The following is an 18321-nucleotide window of genomic DNA, read 5'->3' as shown; positions in this document are numbered from 1 at the left end:
TTAGCTCTATAGTTTTATAAGAGGTTTTCATGTAATCATTTTTTACTTAAAATCAATGTGGGATTTTGTATTCTGAATTAAACTCTTTTTATATTTTGTTAATTTGAATTAATTTTAATTTTATTACGTAATTTTGAGTTTTATAAAATTTATATCAATTAATAAATAAATACTGAAATACTGAACACAATGGGCAAGAAAGTAGTACTACACTTGATCTTAGATAAAAGACCAAGAAAGGTTAACCAAAGGCCAACCCAAAAAAATTTAGTACTACACTTGATCTTAGCCAAAATGCCTAGAATGTATGATTATTATTTCTTTAGCTCTATAGTTTTATAAAAGACTTTCATATAATCATTTTTACTTAAAATCAATGTGGGACTTTTTAATTTGAATTAAACTCTTTTTATATTTTGTTAATTTAAATTAATTTAAATTTTATTAAATAATTTTGAATTTTATAGAATTTATATCAATTAATAAATAAATATTGAAATACTTATCTTTCCTTTAATTATCTTAATGATCATCTGCGTGTGTGCTAACACCTGGGGACGTGTATAACTAAATATAATAAACTTATAATACCTGTTACATTTCGTTATTTAAACTGAGCCGAATTATGCACGAGAAGTCTATTATCTTAATCATCATTTTATATGTTTACCTATTCATACATATTTGTTGTGTCAGTATCTAGTGATTGTGCCTTATGAATTAATTTAATCTATTCACAGGTTGGAGTTGTAATTATTGATAGCATTGCTTTCAACTTCTGTCAAGATTTTTAGAACTCAATTACTCGGTGGAATGGCCTTAAAGTTAATGAAACTTGCAAAATGGTTTATAGTTTTATAAGAGCCTCTCATGTAATAATTTTTACTTAAAATTAATGTGGAATTTTGTAATTTGAATTAATTTTTTTTTTATATTTTATTAATTTAAATTTAATTTAATTTAATTAGGTAATTTTGAGTTTTATAAAATTTATATTAATTAATAAATAAATACTGAAATACCAATACCAAAAGACCAAGAAAGGTTAGCCAAAAGGCCGACCCAAAAAAATTTAATACTACACTTGATCTTAGGCAAAAGGTCGAGAAGGTGTGAGTATTATTCTTTAGCTCTATAATTTTATAAGAGGCTTTCATATAATCCTTTTTACTAAAAACCAATGTGAGACTTTGTAATTTGAATTAAACTCTATTTATATTTTGTTAATTTGAATTAATTTTAATTTTATTCAATAATTTTGAGTTTTATAGAATTTTGTTAATTTTAATTTTATTAGGTAATTTTGAGTTTTGTGGAATTTTTATCAATTAATAATTAAATAATGAAATACTTTGCACAAAGGTCGAGAAAGTAGTATTACACTTGATTTTAGCCAAAAGAACAAGAAAGGTTAGCCAAAAGACCGATCCAAAAAAATTTAGTACTACACTTGATCTCTTAGCCTAAAAGCTGAGAATGTGTGATTATTATTTTTTTAACTTTATAGTTTTATAAGAGGTCGAGAAAGTAGTACTACACTTGATTTTAGCCAAAAGAACAAGAAAGGTTAGCCAAAAGACCGATCCAAAAAAATTTAGTACTACACTTGATCTCTTAGCCTAAAAGCTGAGAATGTGTGATTATTATTTTTTTAACTTTATAGTTTTATAAGAGGTTTTCATGTAATCTTTTTTACTTAAAATCAATGTGGGACTTTGTAATTTGAATTAAACTCTTTTTATATTTTGTTAATTTGAATTAATTTTAATTTTATTAGGTAATTTTGAGTTTTATAGAATTTATATTAATTAATAAATAAATACTGAAATACTGAAATACTGAAACACTGAAACAATTTGCATATTTAATAATAGTATAGATATAGATATATATATATTTATGTATGTGTGTGTATATAGATCATGAGTTGTTTGGGTGTAACCATATGTTTGGGTAAAATAGGGTCAATAAAGTATTTTTGCTCTTATAAGGGCATTAAAGTCATTAAATCATATATTGTGTTTTTAACGGCGCGTTGCAGCTGGTGCCTTCACCGGATGGGGTCATCTGCAACAAAAATGTATAGTTCGGGTTTTTTTTTGTAATTTTTATAGTTTAAGGGAGTTTGTTGCTAATTAGCCAATAGTTTAGGAGATTTTTTTACATTTAACCCTTATTTTAATAAATATTTTTTATAATCATGTATGTAATAGTTCACTAGTTAAGTTTAATACTTTACCTCCAGCTCTAGGTATGTAATAATAAATTATTATTATTATTATTTTTTGTAATCTAGAAAAACAGTGCCAAAAACTCACAAAAAGAATAAGATGTATATAAGTTAACATTTAACAATCAACAGAACAAATAATCAGAAATAAATTAAGTTCTATATTAGAAAAAACATATTTAGTTAATTAAAGATTTACCACTGAAATTCATGTATGCTTGTGGCCTTGCAAGGAGAATGACCAACAAAACATGAAAACAAAGAAGAAGAAAAAAAAAATCATAAATTTGTTTAGAAGCAACATTATATATATATATATATATATACCTTTCAAAAAAACAAAAGAAAAAAAACATTATATATATACACAGGTAACACAAACCAAAAAAGAATGAGTCATGTGAAGTGAAAGACAGTAAACTCTGTCCAGTGAAATTCCTTAGGATTGAGCAAACGTATTGATTGCAATAATTCAATACAAATATTTGATAAGATAAGAACAACTCCGTTAAATTGGTAAAACATTTAGAGCAATGTGAAAAGAAAAAAAAAAGCATTTTAACTTAAAGATTATAAAAAAAAAAATGCTTACCTTGCATTGCAATAAAATCTTAGGATCAGCATCATCTAAAATTCAATGATTTTACAATTTCCATAACAAAGATCTCTACACAAAAAATAATTTAAATCAACATTAGAAATTGACAAAGCAATGAAAAATATGTCTACCTTTCCAAAAAAAACATAGAACACTCAAAATAAAACAGTATCTACCTTTCAAAAAATAAAAAATAAAAAAAAATAAAAATAGTGCCGATGTAAAAAAATAAAATAAATAAAACCGTGTCTCCATCCTATTGAATCAGTATACTAGTCTGTGTTATTTTTAATATATATGTAATGATTAATAAACCTTTTACTTTTGATTTGGATTATATTTTGTTCTAATTTATTTTATTTTAGTTTTCTTTTGTCACATATTATATATTGATGTCAACCAGTTTTATTTGGTATTTAATATTTTTTATTTGGTTTCCTTACTCTTTAGGTTTTCTTATACTATTAGGTTTCTTTATGCAATTAAATTCATATAGTGATACGTTTTCTTTATATTATAAAATACATGTATTGTAATAGCAGCATTCAAAATTTGTTCAACATTTTTTCGACTTTGTGAATTCAGAGTTGTTCTTTTTGTTCCTTCCAAACATTCATAGCTTCCCTTCGGTCATATATGGTATGAATTTTTATTTCTTTTCTGCTTAAATTTGTTATTAATTATTCATTAATTTAATAAATAAAAATAATAATTGCTATCCGTGCATTTTTGAGTTTATGTGAAAAATCGAAAAAAAATTCTCGGAACCATGGTTACACCTACTGCACATTGTTACACGTACTGGACTTTTAACCCTATTTTTAGTCCTTTCCTCAATGTCTCATCCCATCCCCCAACTTTCCCGGGAAAGCTGAAGAAAAGAAAATTGTTTACATGAAACCAATTTAGATAACACGTTTTTCTATTATTAGTAGGGTTTTATATTAATCATAGCTGCGCTCTTATCCTTGCAACAACATTGAACGCAGTTCTCTCTCTCACTCTCACGCGTTTACACTCTGCTTGCACAGATGCTGTTAATTGCTTCAAGTTTTGGCCACTTTCTTCCATTCATTTGATTCATGCTTGTCAATATCTCCACCAACTCCACTCACACAAAAAACCAATTTAACTACACCATTCATGCATGTGTGTGTGTGTGTGTATATATATATATATCCCAACTCTCACATGTATCCTACACAGGTCTCTATCAATTAAGTTGTCAAAGTTGTCAAATATGGCATCACCAAGCATTCAAGCCAGACCATGGTGCTCTTTTTTGGTCCTTTGCATTGCCATCATCATGATATTCTCGACTCCAAACACCATTCTTGCCAAGAAATCGTCTCGAAAAACAGCTAGCATGAACTTGATTGACCAATGCTGGAGGAAGAACCCTAAATGGTGGACCCAAAGGCAGCACCTTGCCTCCTGCTCAGTGGGTTATGCTGGAAAGATGACCAACAATGTTGGTGGGGATGTGATACAATACAAAGTAACTGATCCGAGCGACAATCCGGTGAACCCTAATCCAGGAACACTCAGGTATGGAGTGACCCATCTCAGTGGGAAGGTGTGGATCACATTTCAGAAGGGCATGCGCATCAAACTTGAGAAACCACTTATCGTCAGCAGTTTCACCACCATTGATGGCCGTGGCGCCAATGTTCACATTGCAGGTGGTGCAGGCTTATTGCTGAAAAAGGTACCTATTCTAAAAGCTTAAGTTGTTAGAAAAAATATATGTGAAATATCCCTTCTAGCAACCCTAGCTTTATTCACCCCAAATCAGAAACTAAACCAATTCACTATATATATATATATATATATATAGTATATTTATATTTCAAAGTTCACCATCCACATATAATATTATCCCTAACAAGATTTGAAAATCCAATCTTCTCTTTGAGGAGGAGAGATAGAGAAAATCTTCCTTGCACAAGATTACCGTATCATCAATGTCATCACTCATCAACCATTTATTTCACTAGAATACATTTCTATACAATATTCAGTGTACTAGACATGTGGTACCTTTTTCAATGAAAACATGATAACAGAGAAGTGTTTTCAAGAAAAATGAGGAGTTTTTATTGGGGAGGGTACCACATGTTAAGTACTATCGGAATATTGTATACTTTATCGTATTAGTGTTAATTAGTAAGTGATACTATGTCATCTATACTTCTGGCGCATTAAAATTTTTCTTGGACAAATCATACCATTTGGGCTAATTCCATAAGAGTTACATGCCAGTCTGTTTGATCCTTATTTATGAGATTCAATTTGTAATAATGTTGCATATATATATTGGGTAATGACTCTTTTTAGCAGGTAACCAATGTTATCATTCATGGTCTAGTGATTCACCATATTCGACCGCACACACCTGGTGCTGTAATGGGTCCAGGCAAAAAGATGGAGACTATGGATCGCATAGATGGAGATGCAATCAGATTGGTTACATCTTCAAAGGTATGGATAGACCACAACACACTATTCGAGTGTGAGGATGGTCTGATCGATGTCACTCGTGGTTCCACAGGGATCACCATCTCAAACAACTGGTTCAGAAACCACAACAAGGTCATGCTTTTGGGTCATGATGATGGGTTCCTGAGGGACAAGGAGATGAAGGTCACTGTGGTATTCAACCATTTTGGTCCCAACTGCAAACAAAGGATGCCAAGGTACATTTTATGTGTCAGAATAAATTCTTGTGATTGAACAATGACCAATAAGTCAAAGCTATATGTGTGTCACAAAAATCTCATGATCATATGGAAAATTAATTTGCAGGGTTCGTCATGGTTATGCGCATGTAGTGAACAATCTCTACCAAGGATGGGGATTGTATGCAATTGGAGGAAGCATGAATCCTAGCGTAAAGAGTGAAGCAAACCTTTTTATCGCGCCAAACTCCGGGAACAAAGAGGTAAAAAACATAAATGATCCGCTTGGTTTAGTTTTCTGAGAACAAAAAAAAAAGAGTACAAAATTTCGTTGGTTTCTGAAAAGCATTTTCTCAAATGAGTATTTTTTGAATTCTTTCAAAACTGTTTTTAGAAAACTGAACCAAACAAAAAGTTTAACATAATTTTTAGAGGCGCTTGTGATTAAATTCAATGACATTTGGGGTGAACTTATTGTGAAATTGATGATGAACAAACAGGTCACATGGAGAAAGAATAACGGACGTGGCATGGTATCGAATTTTCAGTCAGTGAGAGATGTTTTTGAGAATGGAGCTTGTTTCAGCGAGACGAGTGATGGTGATGGTGGAATAAAACCAAATTATAACCATGAACAATATTTCCAAGTAGCAGATGCAAGAACATTGAGGTCATTGACGCGATTCTCAGGAGCTTTAAAATGCCGCGGAAAATCTAGATGTTGAGCGACGGTAACAGAAGACATAATAATTAGCAGCAGCTGTATATAGAGATGCAAAAAACATGTAGCAGTCAAGCTGGATTTTATACTTTAAGTTTGTACTTAGAGAGTTAATAATGGGCATATATATATATATATAAATATATATAATGTACTAAGCATGTTAGAGTTATGAATAAAAGTACAAAAACTTGAACTCTAGAATACATCTATATAGCTTCTTCACTGCAGATCTCTCTATGCTTACTTTTGGTTTTGTCATCTTGATTGAGGTCTATCTTTCTGTTATAATAAATGTCAACAAGCATGAAGTAAAATTTATTTATATTTTTTCTAGTCTGAAAAACGATTCGACTCCACTAGGATATGGATTGCTTTCAATAGTGACTCGAAATGAATTGGGATCCTCTGTTGTACTCCATTGTTGCTGTACAACAGAGGATTTAGGCTCTGCTCGAACGTACCTTCGAAGCACAGATGGATGAAACTTAAAACACCAAAAGGTTTCTCTTATATGGCCTCTGAAGAGAAGCTATGGCAATGTTGATTTGGATTGTTTTTGTCAAGTTGATTTTGAAGATTTTTTGTAAGAACAATGAGCAGTGCACTACTCAGTGTCACTTGGCTCACATTGAATGCTTTCATCTTTACAGCTGTGTGATTTAATTAAAGTGCATCAAATGTCTGGTTTCTTTTTCTTTTGCTCCCAATAGATTGTGTGTGTGTGTGTGTTTTGGTAGTTGAGTCACATAGCCCTTTGTGATCTACACATCATCTCAGGAATCAATCAAAACTGTTTCCACAGTTCAATTCTCACACCAAGCCCCAATCTTATCATACAAAAGGTCCTCCAAAAAGCTGATGAGAAAAAACAACTTTATACAAAAAGTCCATGCACAAGATGGATTGGCATCCACAAGAAATATGCTTAAAATTGCAATAAAGCCGAATCGATTTATTTTATTGATGAAATATTAATTATTCCACATAATCATAAATAAAAGCACCTAATGCACAACTTTAGTGCATATTTGCTTATTTTGGAGGCTTGATAAATCATGAACTTTTTCTTACCCAAGCTAAGTATTATCTACCCAAAGAATATGTATCTTGGTGCATTGAATCTATACTGATGGGTGATCTTGTGGATCGAAAATGCGATTGTGGCAGGTTTTGTCACAAGGGTAAGGGCAATCTATCTTTTGGAACGAACTCCGGTCATAATACCAGTCTCCAACTGCCTTTGCAATTGACTGCAGAACACATTTTTCAAACAAAGAAGAAATCTATAAACAAGAGAAAGAGTGAAAACTGAAGAGAAAGCTTAATATATAGCATATATATATATATATATATATATATATTCTAACTCGTAAACGAAATAACTTTCACAAATATGATAAAAGTAGTCACTTACAGTACCACCCAGTGTGGGAGAATCACTCCTCAACCAGGATTCCTGCATTTCAGTTTGGCAGTGGGTATAACAAGAGTTGATAAAGAGTCCTCTGGATGTAGAGCGGCCCAATCTCGACACTGCATTTAAAAATTCCAACCTGAAAGCTGAAAATAAATGCCAAAATAATATGTGAGATCTCCAAGACCTGCTATGGTACAAGGGGAACAGAAATTGCATATTTCATATTTCTTTTATTTCCCTCTAAATGACTATTCATATTTCATCCGCTACAATGCTGGTGTAGTTTCGGCTTCTAAGAAGCTCAAGGAAATAACAAATAGGACCTCTCGAAAACTACATATTAGTTCCAGATATATTATGTATATAGATTTGTTTCCGTTATGAAAGTTAAGGCAATGTGCATGATACCCTGCAAACTATAATTATCGAGAAGTACTAAATATCAGAGAACAATCCAATACTCTAAAAAAAATAGAATGAACAGAGCGAAGGATGCCAAAGAGTTTACGATAATGACCTTGCACGGTGTTTAGTTGAGTAGTTGAGCATTTCCCTATATCAAGCTTGCAGTTATGCCAGATGCTGTGTGGATCAGCAACACCAGGTGCTAAAATGTTATTTATCTGAATAAATAGAATAGATCAGAGAATTAGTAAAAACTGCAGTGGACAACAGATCATGATGTTCTTCATATGTATTACGACCACTTAGTGCAATTTGAATTGTTTAAGGAATTCTTATTGTCCTCGCAAATTTTTTTAAACAGAAAATCTTGAATAGTTACAGTTCACATCCCCAACAACATTGTATAGTAATAGTGATAGTAGTTACTTTTCTGTTTTTCTTTTCTTCCGCCCTTTTTAACACATGAAAGCATAACACAAGCTGTTTAAGGAACATAGTAAGAAAACTAAATAAGATACTTTGCAGAACTCCCCTCCACAAACAAATAAAAAGTTATAATAATGTGAGAATGCCTCTTCGCACTAGTCTGACTGGCCAGGAATCACATTTATAGACAACACATTAAATAGATTAATCGAGCTTCAATGGTATTAAACTGTTCATAATCAGTATTTGCAATTTGAGAACATTTTCACTCCAATATTATGAGGAATTGACATGGAAGCATGCCTTCAAGAGAAGTTTCCAGCAAATTCACATTCTTTTGGTTTGCAGAAAAAAAAAAATCTCGAGGAAAGTTGCACAGATATATGAAAAAGGGACCAATTAATTAGCAAATTTTGTATATTGATAACCAGAAATGAGCTAACCTGCCATGAATCATAGGCTGCATTTACTAGGAAAAGTGGAGTTGAAATTTGTTGCGCCACGTATTGAGGGAAAAAGCACTGCAATATTGTTTTGATGTAATGGTACACTTGAAATGGTGAAGGGTTAAACATACTAAAAAAACACAAAATGAAGCAAATCTTACCAAACCAGGTCTCAGTTTTGAAGTGCAGGATCGGGGCAAATTCTTTGCTGATCCCTGCAACATCAATAAAGCCTAATGACTTAAACCATTCGGCCCGACAAAGGAGAAAAGATCACCACGTAGAGGGCTTCATTGTTTTATTTAAATTAAAAAAAAAAAAGAAAAAAAAAAAAAGCAATATAAGAGCATAAGAAAAAAAGGACTACCAATTAGAGGTCATGAATGACAAAAGCACAGCTAATAAAATTAAAAAAAAATATCATTTTGCAGAAGATCACAAAAATCATAGCACAAACATCATGTGCCTGTGAGAGAGAGAGTACATGTGTTGCCACTACTTCATTATAGAAGCCTTCAATGTGTTGTGCTCCAGAAACATCCTTCCTGTTGCAGAACACCATTGTTTAGTTCCTCCACAAGAAAAACAACAATTTCACAGTTATTGCATAGTTCAAGAAATCCAGAAGTCCGGATAGATAGTCCTATACGAGGACTTACGCGTTGATAAAATAGCCAGCATCTGAAAGGCATTTCACTTTAGTGCCCTTGGGTAGTAGAGATCGAAAGTTATCACAATGCAATATGGAAGTCAAACCACCAGCAGAACAGCCAGAGAGAATAGCCTGTTGTAATAAGTTCTCAGGAGTTACTAAGAACAAGTAGAAAGACAGAGAGAGAGACGATGATGAATATCAGGTGGGTCATACATTTTCAGCACTCTTCATTCCTTTTGCTAATAGATCCTCAATAACAGCAAGAAAAACCCGTGCACCTCTGAAGTGAAGATTCGTAGCCTGATAAAAACTGTCATAGGAAATATGAACTGAAACTAAGCTATAGATTCAACTTTGAATTACTTACAGGATTGACTGCTTCCACATCACCGGTAAATGATGCCCCGTCACAGTACCGGACCCTGATTCTGTTCCAATTATAGAAGTCTGGATATTGAAATAGATTTTAGTTTCTTAATTAGGACACAAGCTTGAGAAAATACGAAATTCAAATGGCAGAATGAAAACCAGATGAATTGAGTTGTACCTGGATTAAATTGAGGCCTGTTGCTGAAAATCCCAGAATAAGCAACTTGCTTCGCCATTTGTTTAGAGGAACCTAGACTGGTTTTCTTACGCGCAACACAAGTTGTTACATTGTTACACCAACCTCCTCCCTAAACAATCCACAGAAAATTTTATTCAGACAAAAAAATTCAAATTCATACACAGAAAATATTCCTTGTTGAGTACTGACCATGCATCAGGCATTTGAAAATGAAAATCTCATAATTACCACATCAAAGTGCTCAATAATAAAACTGCAATATTGGTGTAAGAATTATCATTTTGTTGAGAACTGAAAATCATTACACTCCACTCCATTCTCTCGCTGATAAAAATGCAGAAAATTGGGGGTTAGTGTTAGAACTATATGGGATTGAATAGTAGCTTATGATTCAATACTTTTATCCTTGGCATGTACGGCCTGACACAATGTTAGAATTCTAGTTCTTTCAGAGTTTGTCTCACAAGGCCTTCTATATGGGAAAAAAAAATAAAGAAAAAGACTGCTGGACAGATTATAACCGAAGGACCAACCTCGATGTGAACCAACCAATTATTTATTCCTGCTCCGAATCCCTTGTCAATATGGTATGCTGGTGGACTCCCATCCAAACAAACTGCTTCAACATGAGAATTACAAGCACATAAATAATCAAAATTGTTTAAATAAGAAGATGAAAACAGTAAATTCAACCAGTGTCTTGTTAACTGAAATTTTCACCTGCTCCTTTTGCCACAGCGTTCTGAACGTAAGTTATACCAACAAATAATCCTTCTGTTTTCAGAAAAATCAGTAGACAAAATAGTATGTAGAAACATTGGACTAAGCTTCTATCGGCCATTCTGCACATTAGAACAAGAATTGTTAAAATATAATTTTTTTGAAAGAGAAACATAATACTAGAAGAGGAGGAAGCAGAGAATACCACTCCGAATCATCAATAATATATAAGTTGACTAACGGCTAACCTACACATATATAAATATAGGTACACAAACATATTTTATACATATAGAATAGGATCAATTTACAACTTGTGTAAGAATTTTTCTTTTTCTATCCAGATGTTTGATTATATATTGTTATCTATTGGAAATAATATGATTTGGAAAGACTATGGAAGATTGGTTGGAGTGATCCACATGTGACAGGGTCGATTCCATAATCATATCCATCAACCGACTACTAATAATTCATGTTCACATCCATCACCCTATATATAGAAGCATCCTTTTGGGCTTGTATGTAGTGGATGGTATATGTTGTTTTACTCTCTCAAATCTATACTTTTCTTCTTTGACCTCGTTTAAAGCTATCTTAATTTGTTGTTTCCAACAGATTTAGAATAACTCAAAAGTGGTTTGACCATTTTTTGTGTTCTATATCAGCTGTTGGGCATGTTGCTGGATTAGGCAAAGTCTAAGAGTGTGATGACCTTGTGGTCGGGTGTGCCGTGGGCGGGTGCGAGAGACACTGTCAGGCTACCACACTAGCGAGTTATAGGTGCACAGTTCCACATCGCCTGGGTAGAGGAAAGGTGAAGTGCTTATATGTAAGTGTGTTACCTCCAATTGGTATGAGGCCTTTTGGGGTGAAGCTCAAGAGCAAAACTGCTCAGGCCCAAAGCGGACAATATCATACCATGTGGTGGAGTGGGCCATTACAAATGGTATCAGAGCCTGATACAGTCGGAAGTGTGCCGACGGGGACGTCGGACCTCCAAGGGGGTGGATTGTGATGATCTTGTGGGCGGGTGTGCCGTGGGCGGGTGCGAGAGACACTGTCAGGCTACCACCTCCAAGGGGGTGGATTGTGATGCACAGTTCCACATCGCCTGGGTAGAGGAAAGGTGAGTGCTTATATGTAAGTATGTCACCTCCAACTGGTATGACTCCTTTTGGGGTGAAGCCCTAGAGAAAAACCGTGCAGGGTCAGGTCAAAAGCGGACAATATCATACCATGTGGTGGAGTGGGTCGTTACAAAGAGAGTTTTCGATGAAGCCCTTTTATCAGGGACAGTTTCATTGCCAAACCTATACTTTTTTTTTTTTTTTTTTTGATGACCCAGAACTCCCCTAGACAGGACCTTTCGGACCCCCCCAAAGGTACCAAACTGGGAATACTGCAGCTGGCCCAACAGTAATAGCACCATGATTAGTCGAAGAAGAAGAAGGGAGTGAGGCTCGAACCTGGGCCAATTGCATGCCCAAGCCAACACTCCACCATCACTGCCACGCCCGAGAGCTATACTGTTGTTCTTTCATTTCAATTAAGTTGTGCATTTCACTAGATTCTTGTGCGCCAATTTAAAAAGAAGGCTCGAAAGATTTTGGAATATTGGTCGTAGTGATTCATAGAACTGATTAGATTTCAATTTCTATCAAATTAATATCAATCAGATGCACTTATGCCTATGATCAATCACCGAGTGTGTAACACGGATGGTTGGGAGACGTCGAGTGTATGTCAACATTCCAATATCAACAACAACAACAATAATAATGCTTGTGATACACAAAAAATGCTTGTGATACGCAAAACTCTAATTTCATTAGGTAAGCTATATATATCTCAAATGAATTTGAATTTCGACAAGGATTACGAAGATGAGAGTCGGGATTTCAAGTCAGTGGCACCATGCAATATATATATATATATATATATATATATATATATAAACAAAACAAATATAAAATAAGTGTTTCAATTGAGAAATGAAAATTTAACAAATTTAAGGAATTTGTTAACTAAAAAGAGAAAATAAAAAGATAATTTTATAAACCACAAAATTTAGGGGGAGCAATGTATAAAATTTTTCATATATATAGAAAAAAATAAAAAATTACTAAATATATTATAGAGAGCGGGGCAAGGCTAGGGGGCACGTGCCCCCGAGCCTTCATTGGTTCGGTCCCTGGTGATATAAATGTTCGGCAGCATGAAATTGGTACTTTGGAATTAAAATTGAAGAAAAATTAGTTCAAAGTTTGCAATGCACCAAATCCATGCTACCGAACATGAGATTAATTATTTCCTAAGAATACGAAAATCCCTCCGCTTATTATATAAGTATCATTAAAAGATCTTAAACTAAACTCTGAAGCTCCCGATTGAAATGACAGAACAAATGAGAAAATTTGAAACAAATTTCTCAAAACATGCTTTCCAATTCTCAAAAACTAAAATAAAATAAAAAATTCCCACATAATTCTACCTATATATATACAGTACATTTCAATGAAATCCAAAAAAAAAAAAAAAAAAAAAAAATACTTCCCACATAATCCTATCTATATGTACACACCTATATAAACAGTATATTTTAATGATTTCCATATCCAATATTACCCATCACAAATAAGGAGCCAGAAAGGCTCCTTCAATTTGGTACCCCTACAGCTTAGAACTCATGCTCCTTTCTACTAATAAATTCTGCATATATATATATATATATATATCAATGATTTCCATATCCACTATTACCCACCACAAATAAAGAGCCCAAGCTCCTTCAATTTGGCCCCCCTACTCATGCACCTTTCTACTAATTAAGGCTTGTTAAGTAACGAGAAACGTTTCTTGTTTCTATTGTCAACTTTTAAAAAAGCAAAATGAAAACAAAAATCACATTTAATAAAATGTTTTTGTTTTTCTATAACAGAAAACGTTTTCAACTTTTGTGAAGAAAAGAGAAAATATCAAAATGATGTTTCTTATATTTTTGGCACTATAGTAGAGAAATGTTTTCACTAATGTTACTGCTCAGATATTGTGAAACAAGAGTTACGCTGGGTGCCGAAACAGTTGATTTTAATTGTGATTAACTCCTTTAATGACCTAGATCTAATTATTAGGTCAACTTGCTTAATTTATGATTGATTAAATTGCATGATCAATTAAACATCCACAATCATAAATATAACTACTGAAAAGTAAAACAAGTAAAGTTTAGAGAGATTGCACCAGGATTTTTAGCGAGGAAACCCCAATTGATAAAATACGTCAACTATTATGGAAAAAAACCTCGTGGACTATGCAGTCTAAAGTAAACCAATCCACTAAGCTTGAAACGAAGTATACCGAACTTTGACTCTGGCTCACACCCTATCGTTCTACACCACACCAACCGCTGACAATCCTCTGGCTTTGCGATTCCTCGTCCAACAGCAACTTGATCTCAGACTGACACTTGATATTTGTAGAAGAGTAGCAGGTAGATCAGACAACACTTCACGAATGCTCCAACCCTTTCAAAGTGTGATTGCGTTTACTTCTCTTCTTCAAAATCTAAACTCGATTGTAGAAGAATTAAATCCTGCTTCTCATCTAGAATATCTGAATCTTCAGTATAGCTCCAATTCCGATGAGATAGAGAACAACACCACTAAATCACTCATGAATATATGTGTATGCTCTCATAAATAAATTCAGAATAATCAGATTTGATTTTCTAAATTTTCTCTCTCTAGAAGGCTTTCTCAAAATATAGAATTGATTTTCTCTAAAGTCATGAATAAACCTAGAAGTCTACCAAGGTTTATATAGAGTTTAGAATATCCTAGTTCCTCTGAAAATATGAAAAATTTTGTGCATAGGACTTGGAAAGAAGTTGGGATCAAAAAGGAAACAATCAGAACAGGAAACTGAAAGTTTGAATGTTGTAAGGACTCTTGCTACTGGTTCCCAAATTGGCTATCAGTTCAAGTGGTACCGGTTCCCAAATTGGCTACCGGTTCAAGAAGGTCAGAAACCTTTCCGACATCTTTGGCTACTGGTTTCCATTTCTTTTACCGGTTCAAGATTGGCAGTGACCAAATCTTTTGTGAACCAATGTTTCCTACCGGTTCAAAGATTCTCCTACCGATTCCCACTAGGCAGAATAGACTATTTTGGTTTTCTTCAGCCTTCTAAACTCCTTAAGTGTTCTCACTCACTCACATACCTTCCTAAAGCATTGTTCTCATCAACCCGGAGTGTAGCAACCATGAACACTTGAATTTCTTCAAATCCGCATCCGATCTTCAATCTTTGAAATTTTGAACGGAAAAATTACAACTCGATCGGACTTATCTTGACAGCGAAATTAGCCAATTATAAAATTTATATTTCACAGACATTATTCATTTTAAATAAAATTCATATTATTTGTGTTATATACTAAGTTGCATATTAAATGTTAATAAAAATATATATTTTTAATATAGAATAAATTAAATATTGTATATTATTTTTTATTTGATAAAAATATATTTTAATATATAATATATTAAATAATAATGTAAATGATTTTTTGTGACAAAATAATTTTTGATATAGAATATAATGTTATTAAATTATTAAGCAGTGGATATTTTATATTATTATATATCATATCTATATTATATGTAAATATAAAATTATAATTAATTTACAATATTATAACACAATATATATTTTATTACATATAAGATATATTGTTTAATATTTTTTATTCATAATAAATTATTATATGCTAAATATATTATATATCACATAATAAATGTGTACATCATGCATATACATGTATTTATATACATAATTGGTGGAAATGTTTTTGTTTTGGTATACCTAATTTTGTACTTATGATGTATTGGGTATTTTTAAGATTGATATTTTTAAATTAGATTTTCTAGATTTATGGTTTTTTGATATTAATGGAAGTAAGTGTCGTGCCTGAATAGTTGAGTTGCTCTCTATGTCCGAGAGTTCATTTTCAAGTCATCTACCCTCCCCTCTAATTACTAACTCCTAAAATTCTTGCCATGAAAAAAATAAAAAAGAAATGAAAAAATAAAAAATAAAATAAAAAATTTAAAGAATATTATATACATTTTGTAACAAATATGTTGTATTACTAAACACAATTATTGTTTTATGTTTTCAAATTTGTGACAATAACAAATGTTAATAAACATCATTTCTGTTTTTTATTTTCACTTAAGAAAACAAAATCATGTTTCTGCTTTCTTAAAGCTGCAAAAACAGAAAACGAAAACGTTACTAAACGTACCTTAATTCTGCTTACGAATGTGTGTGTGTGTATATATATAGATTCGCCGATACAATCATGTACTATACACAGATAAGTAGCAGGCAAAGGAAAGTGATAGTTATAGAAATATACCTGAAACGGGAAGAGAGAGAAGATGCTAAGGTGGGAAATCCAACGGGCTCTGCTTTGATGAAATTTGATTCAAACCCAGTTCAGCATTTTGATCTTCGGAGCTTCTTTTTCTATCAAGCTTTTGAACCAACCACCAACCGTAGTGGATGGTTGGTGACTGAAGCCTTGAAAAACAGAACTGAGAGAGACTCGGAAGTGCCTTCTCTTTACAACTCTTAACCAGCACTTAACGAGAAGTGCTTTTTATATACCTTCTACAAGAGAGAGAGTGTTTGGTTTCGGGAACAGAAAAGCCAATCATTCGCTCGAAACCCAGTAAAACGAGAAACTTAAGACGTTTGAAAGAAAAAAATACTCCACTATAGTAAATTGGAAAATGATAGTAGGACCTTCCAACTTCACAAATTTTACTGGACTTCACATGAATTTTCTCATAATTTTTTTTTTTTTTTTTTTTAATATGATGTTGACGCACATATTTGAATTTAAGAAATTATTTTTGTTTCCGTTCTTGAATTTAATTGAGGTTCATTTTCAATATCACCTCTTTTCAATAGCTTTTGTTATTATTATAAATTGTTATAACTTTTTATTATCTTCCCTCTGCTGAACTTCTTCTTTAGTGTATGTTTGATTGTTATTACAAAAAATTAAATTTTCATCCTTCATATTATACTCTAGTCTACTATGTTTTCATTGGCAATGACAATGTTTTTAAATGAAAAACTTAGATACAACACTCAACGTTCATTGTTTGAAATTTTTAAGGGTGTTGAAATTTTATGTCAATACTCTAAAATTCCTTTGAAAAATAAGTAAGAACACTTAAAATTCACCTTAGACTCAGACTCGAAAAATTATATTTGAGGTTAGGGGTGGCAATTCGTGTTCATAGGTTATAATCGTATCGTTTGATGTAAGGATATTATACTTAATAGGTAAATTTAAACCCGACTCATTTAATAATCGTATCAGAAACACTCAACACTAACTCAATATGTTTATTAACACGTTTAATGATCTATTTATCAAAATGAGAAATTTAATATTTAATCAAATAATAAATATTAAAAAAAATTTGTCACAATTAATCCAAATATTCAAAATAAGAAATATAAAACTTAGTCAAAGTTTATGTTGAAATGACTTAAATGTCCATATTAATTGGGTTTAAACAGACAACATATTACATATGTCATATTTATCATCATGACATGTTGAATTAAACGAATATAAATGGATTACACACGTTGAACCTCCTCAACTCTAATCCGACACGGTTAAATAAACAGGTTAATCGTGTTAACCCGTTTATGACTTGAACCTATTTAAGGTCAATCAAAACCTACTTATCTCATGTGTAATATGTTACTCCTAATATTAAACACAAAAATATATAACGAGGTATCATTAAGAAAAAAATTGTGTGAAAACATTTGTAAGATTTCTAACAAAAATTATAAGTATAGTCGTAAACGAAAAATTTCGGTAGGGACACCTAGGCCCGTCCTCTCTTTCACGACTTAACCAATTTTTTTATAAGAAATTATATATACAGTAATTGTCACGTCAATATGTTCTTAAATGGGTAAAGTTAGAAAAATCGATCAAACTCTTTAATAACGAGAGTCCCATAGTCAAATTTAATGTTCTATTTTTGAAATAAATTTTTTTTTTCGAAAAATATTTTTTGAAATAAAATTATTAGAGACAGAGTTTGAGTTTGGTGAAATTGGTGAAAAAGAGAATATGAAGTTTTGACTTTAACCTGATTACTTTTTTTTTTTTTAATAACAAAAAGACAAAACGTAAAACTGTTTCCTTTCATATGATTAGGTTGGTGTCTCCAGAATTTATCAAATTTAAGAAGGAAAAAAAAAAAAAAAAAAAAAAAAAAAAAAAAAAACAAAAAAAAATGTTGAGAACTCTGTCGGTGCATTTTATTAGAATTTTTTCCTAAATAAATCATAAAGAAAGATGAGATAGATTGCACTGAAAGTAGTACAGAGGAGGGAGAGATGATGTGAGCGAC

The 18321-nt window shown here is 32.2% G+C and overlaps 2 protein-coding genes across 2 annotated transcripts; one reads left to right on the top strand and one right to left on the bottom strand.

Moving 5' to 3' along the window:
• The first annotated feature begins 4169 nt into the window (after nt 1-4169).
• Nucleotides 4170-6382, top strand: LOC132285284 (probable pectate lyase 16). The gene is made up of 4 exons (XM_059787450.1): nt 4170-4536; nt 5169-5524; nt 5634-5769; nt 6007-6382. Exons 1-4 carry the CDS (start codon nt 4195-4197, stop codon nt 6229-6231), a joined length of 1059 nt encoding a protein of 352 aa, XP_059643433.1. The 5' UTR covers nt 4170-4194; the 3' UTR covers nt 6232-6382.
• Nucleotides 6383-7161: 779 nt separating this feature from the next.
• LOC132284509 (pectin acetylesterase 8-like) lies at nt 7162-16571 on the bottom strand. Its single transcript, XM_059786619.1, has 13 exons — nt 16290-16571; nt 10868-10989; nt 10681-10763; nt 10127-10256; nt 9947-10026; nt 9793-9879; nt 9584-9708; nt 9409-9469; nt 9086-9139; nt 8922-8999; nt 8165-8270; nt 7645-7790; nt 7162-7480 (listed from the first exon to the last, which is right to left on the bottom strand). The coding sequence occupies exons 2-13, from the start codon at nt 10986-10988 to the stop codon at nt 7352-7354; spliced, it is 1200 nt and encodes a 399-aa protein (XP_059642602.1). The 5' UTR covers nt 10989; nt 16290-16571; the 3' UTR covers nt 7162-7351.
• Nucleotides 16572-18321: the final 1750 nt, after the last annotated feature.

Source organism: Cornus florida, unplaced genomic scaffold (assembly GCF_030987335.1).
Source record: "Cornus florida cultivar Cherokee Brave unplaced genomic scaffold, ASM3098733v1 CherokeeBrave_3.0.0_Hap2_Chr11, whole genome shotgun sequence".
NCBI lineage: Eukaryota > Viridiplantae > Streptophyta > Magnoliopsida > Cornales > Cornaceae > Cornus > Cornus florida.
This window is presented reverse-complemented; position numbering and strand designations above follow the sequence as displayed.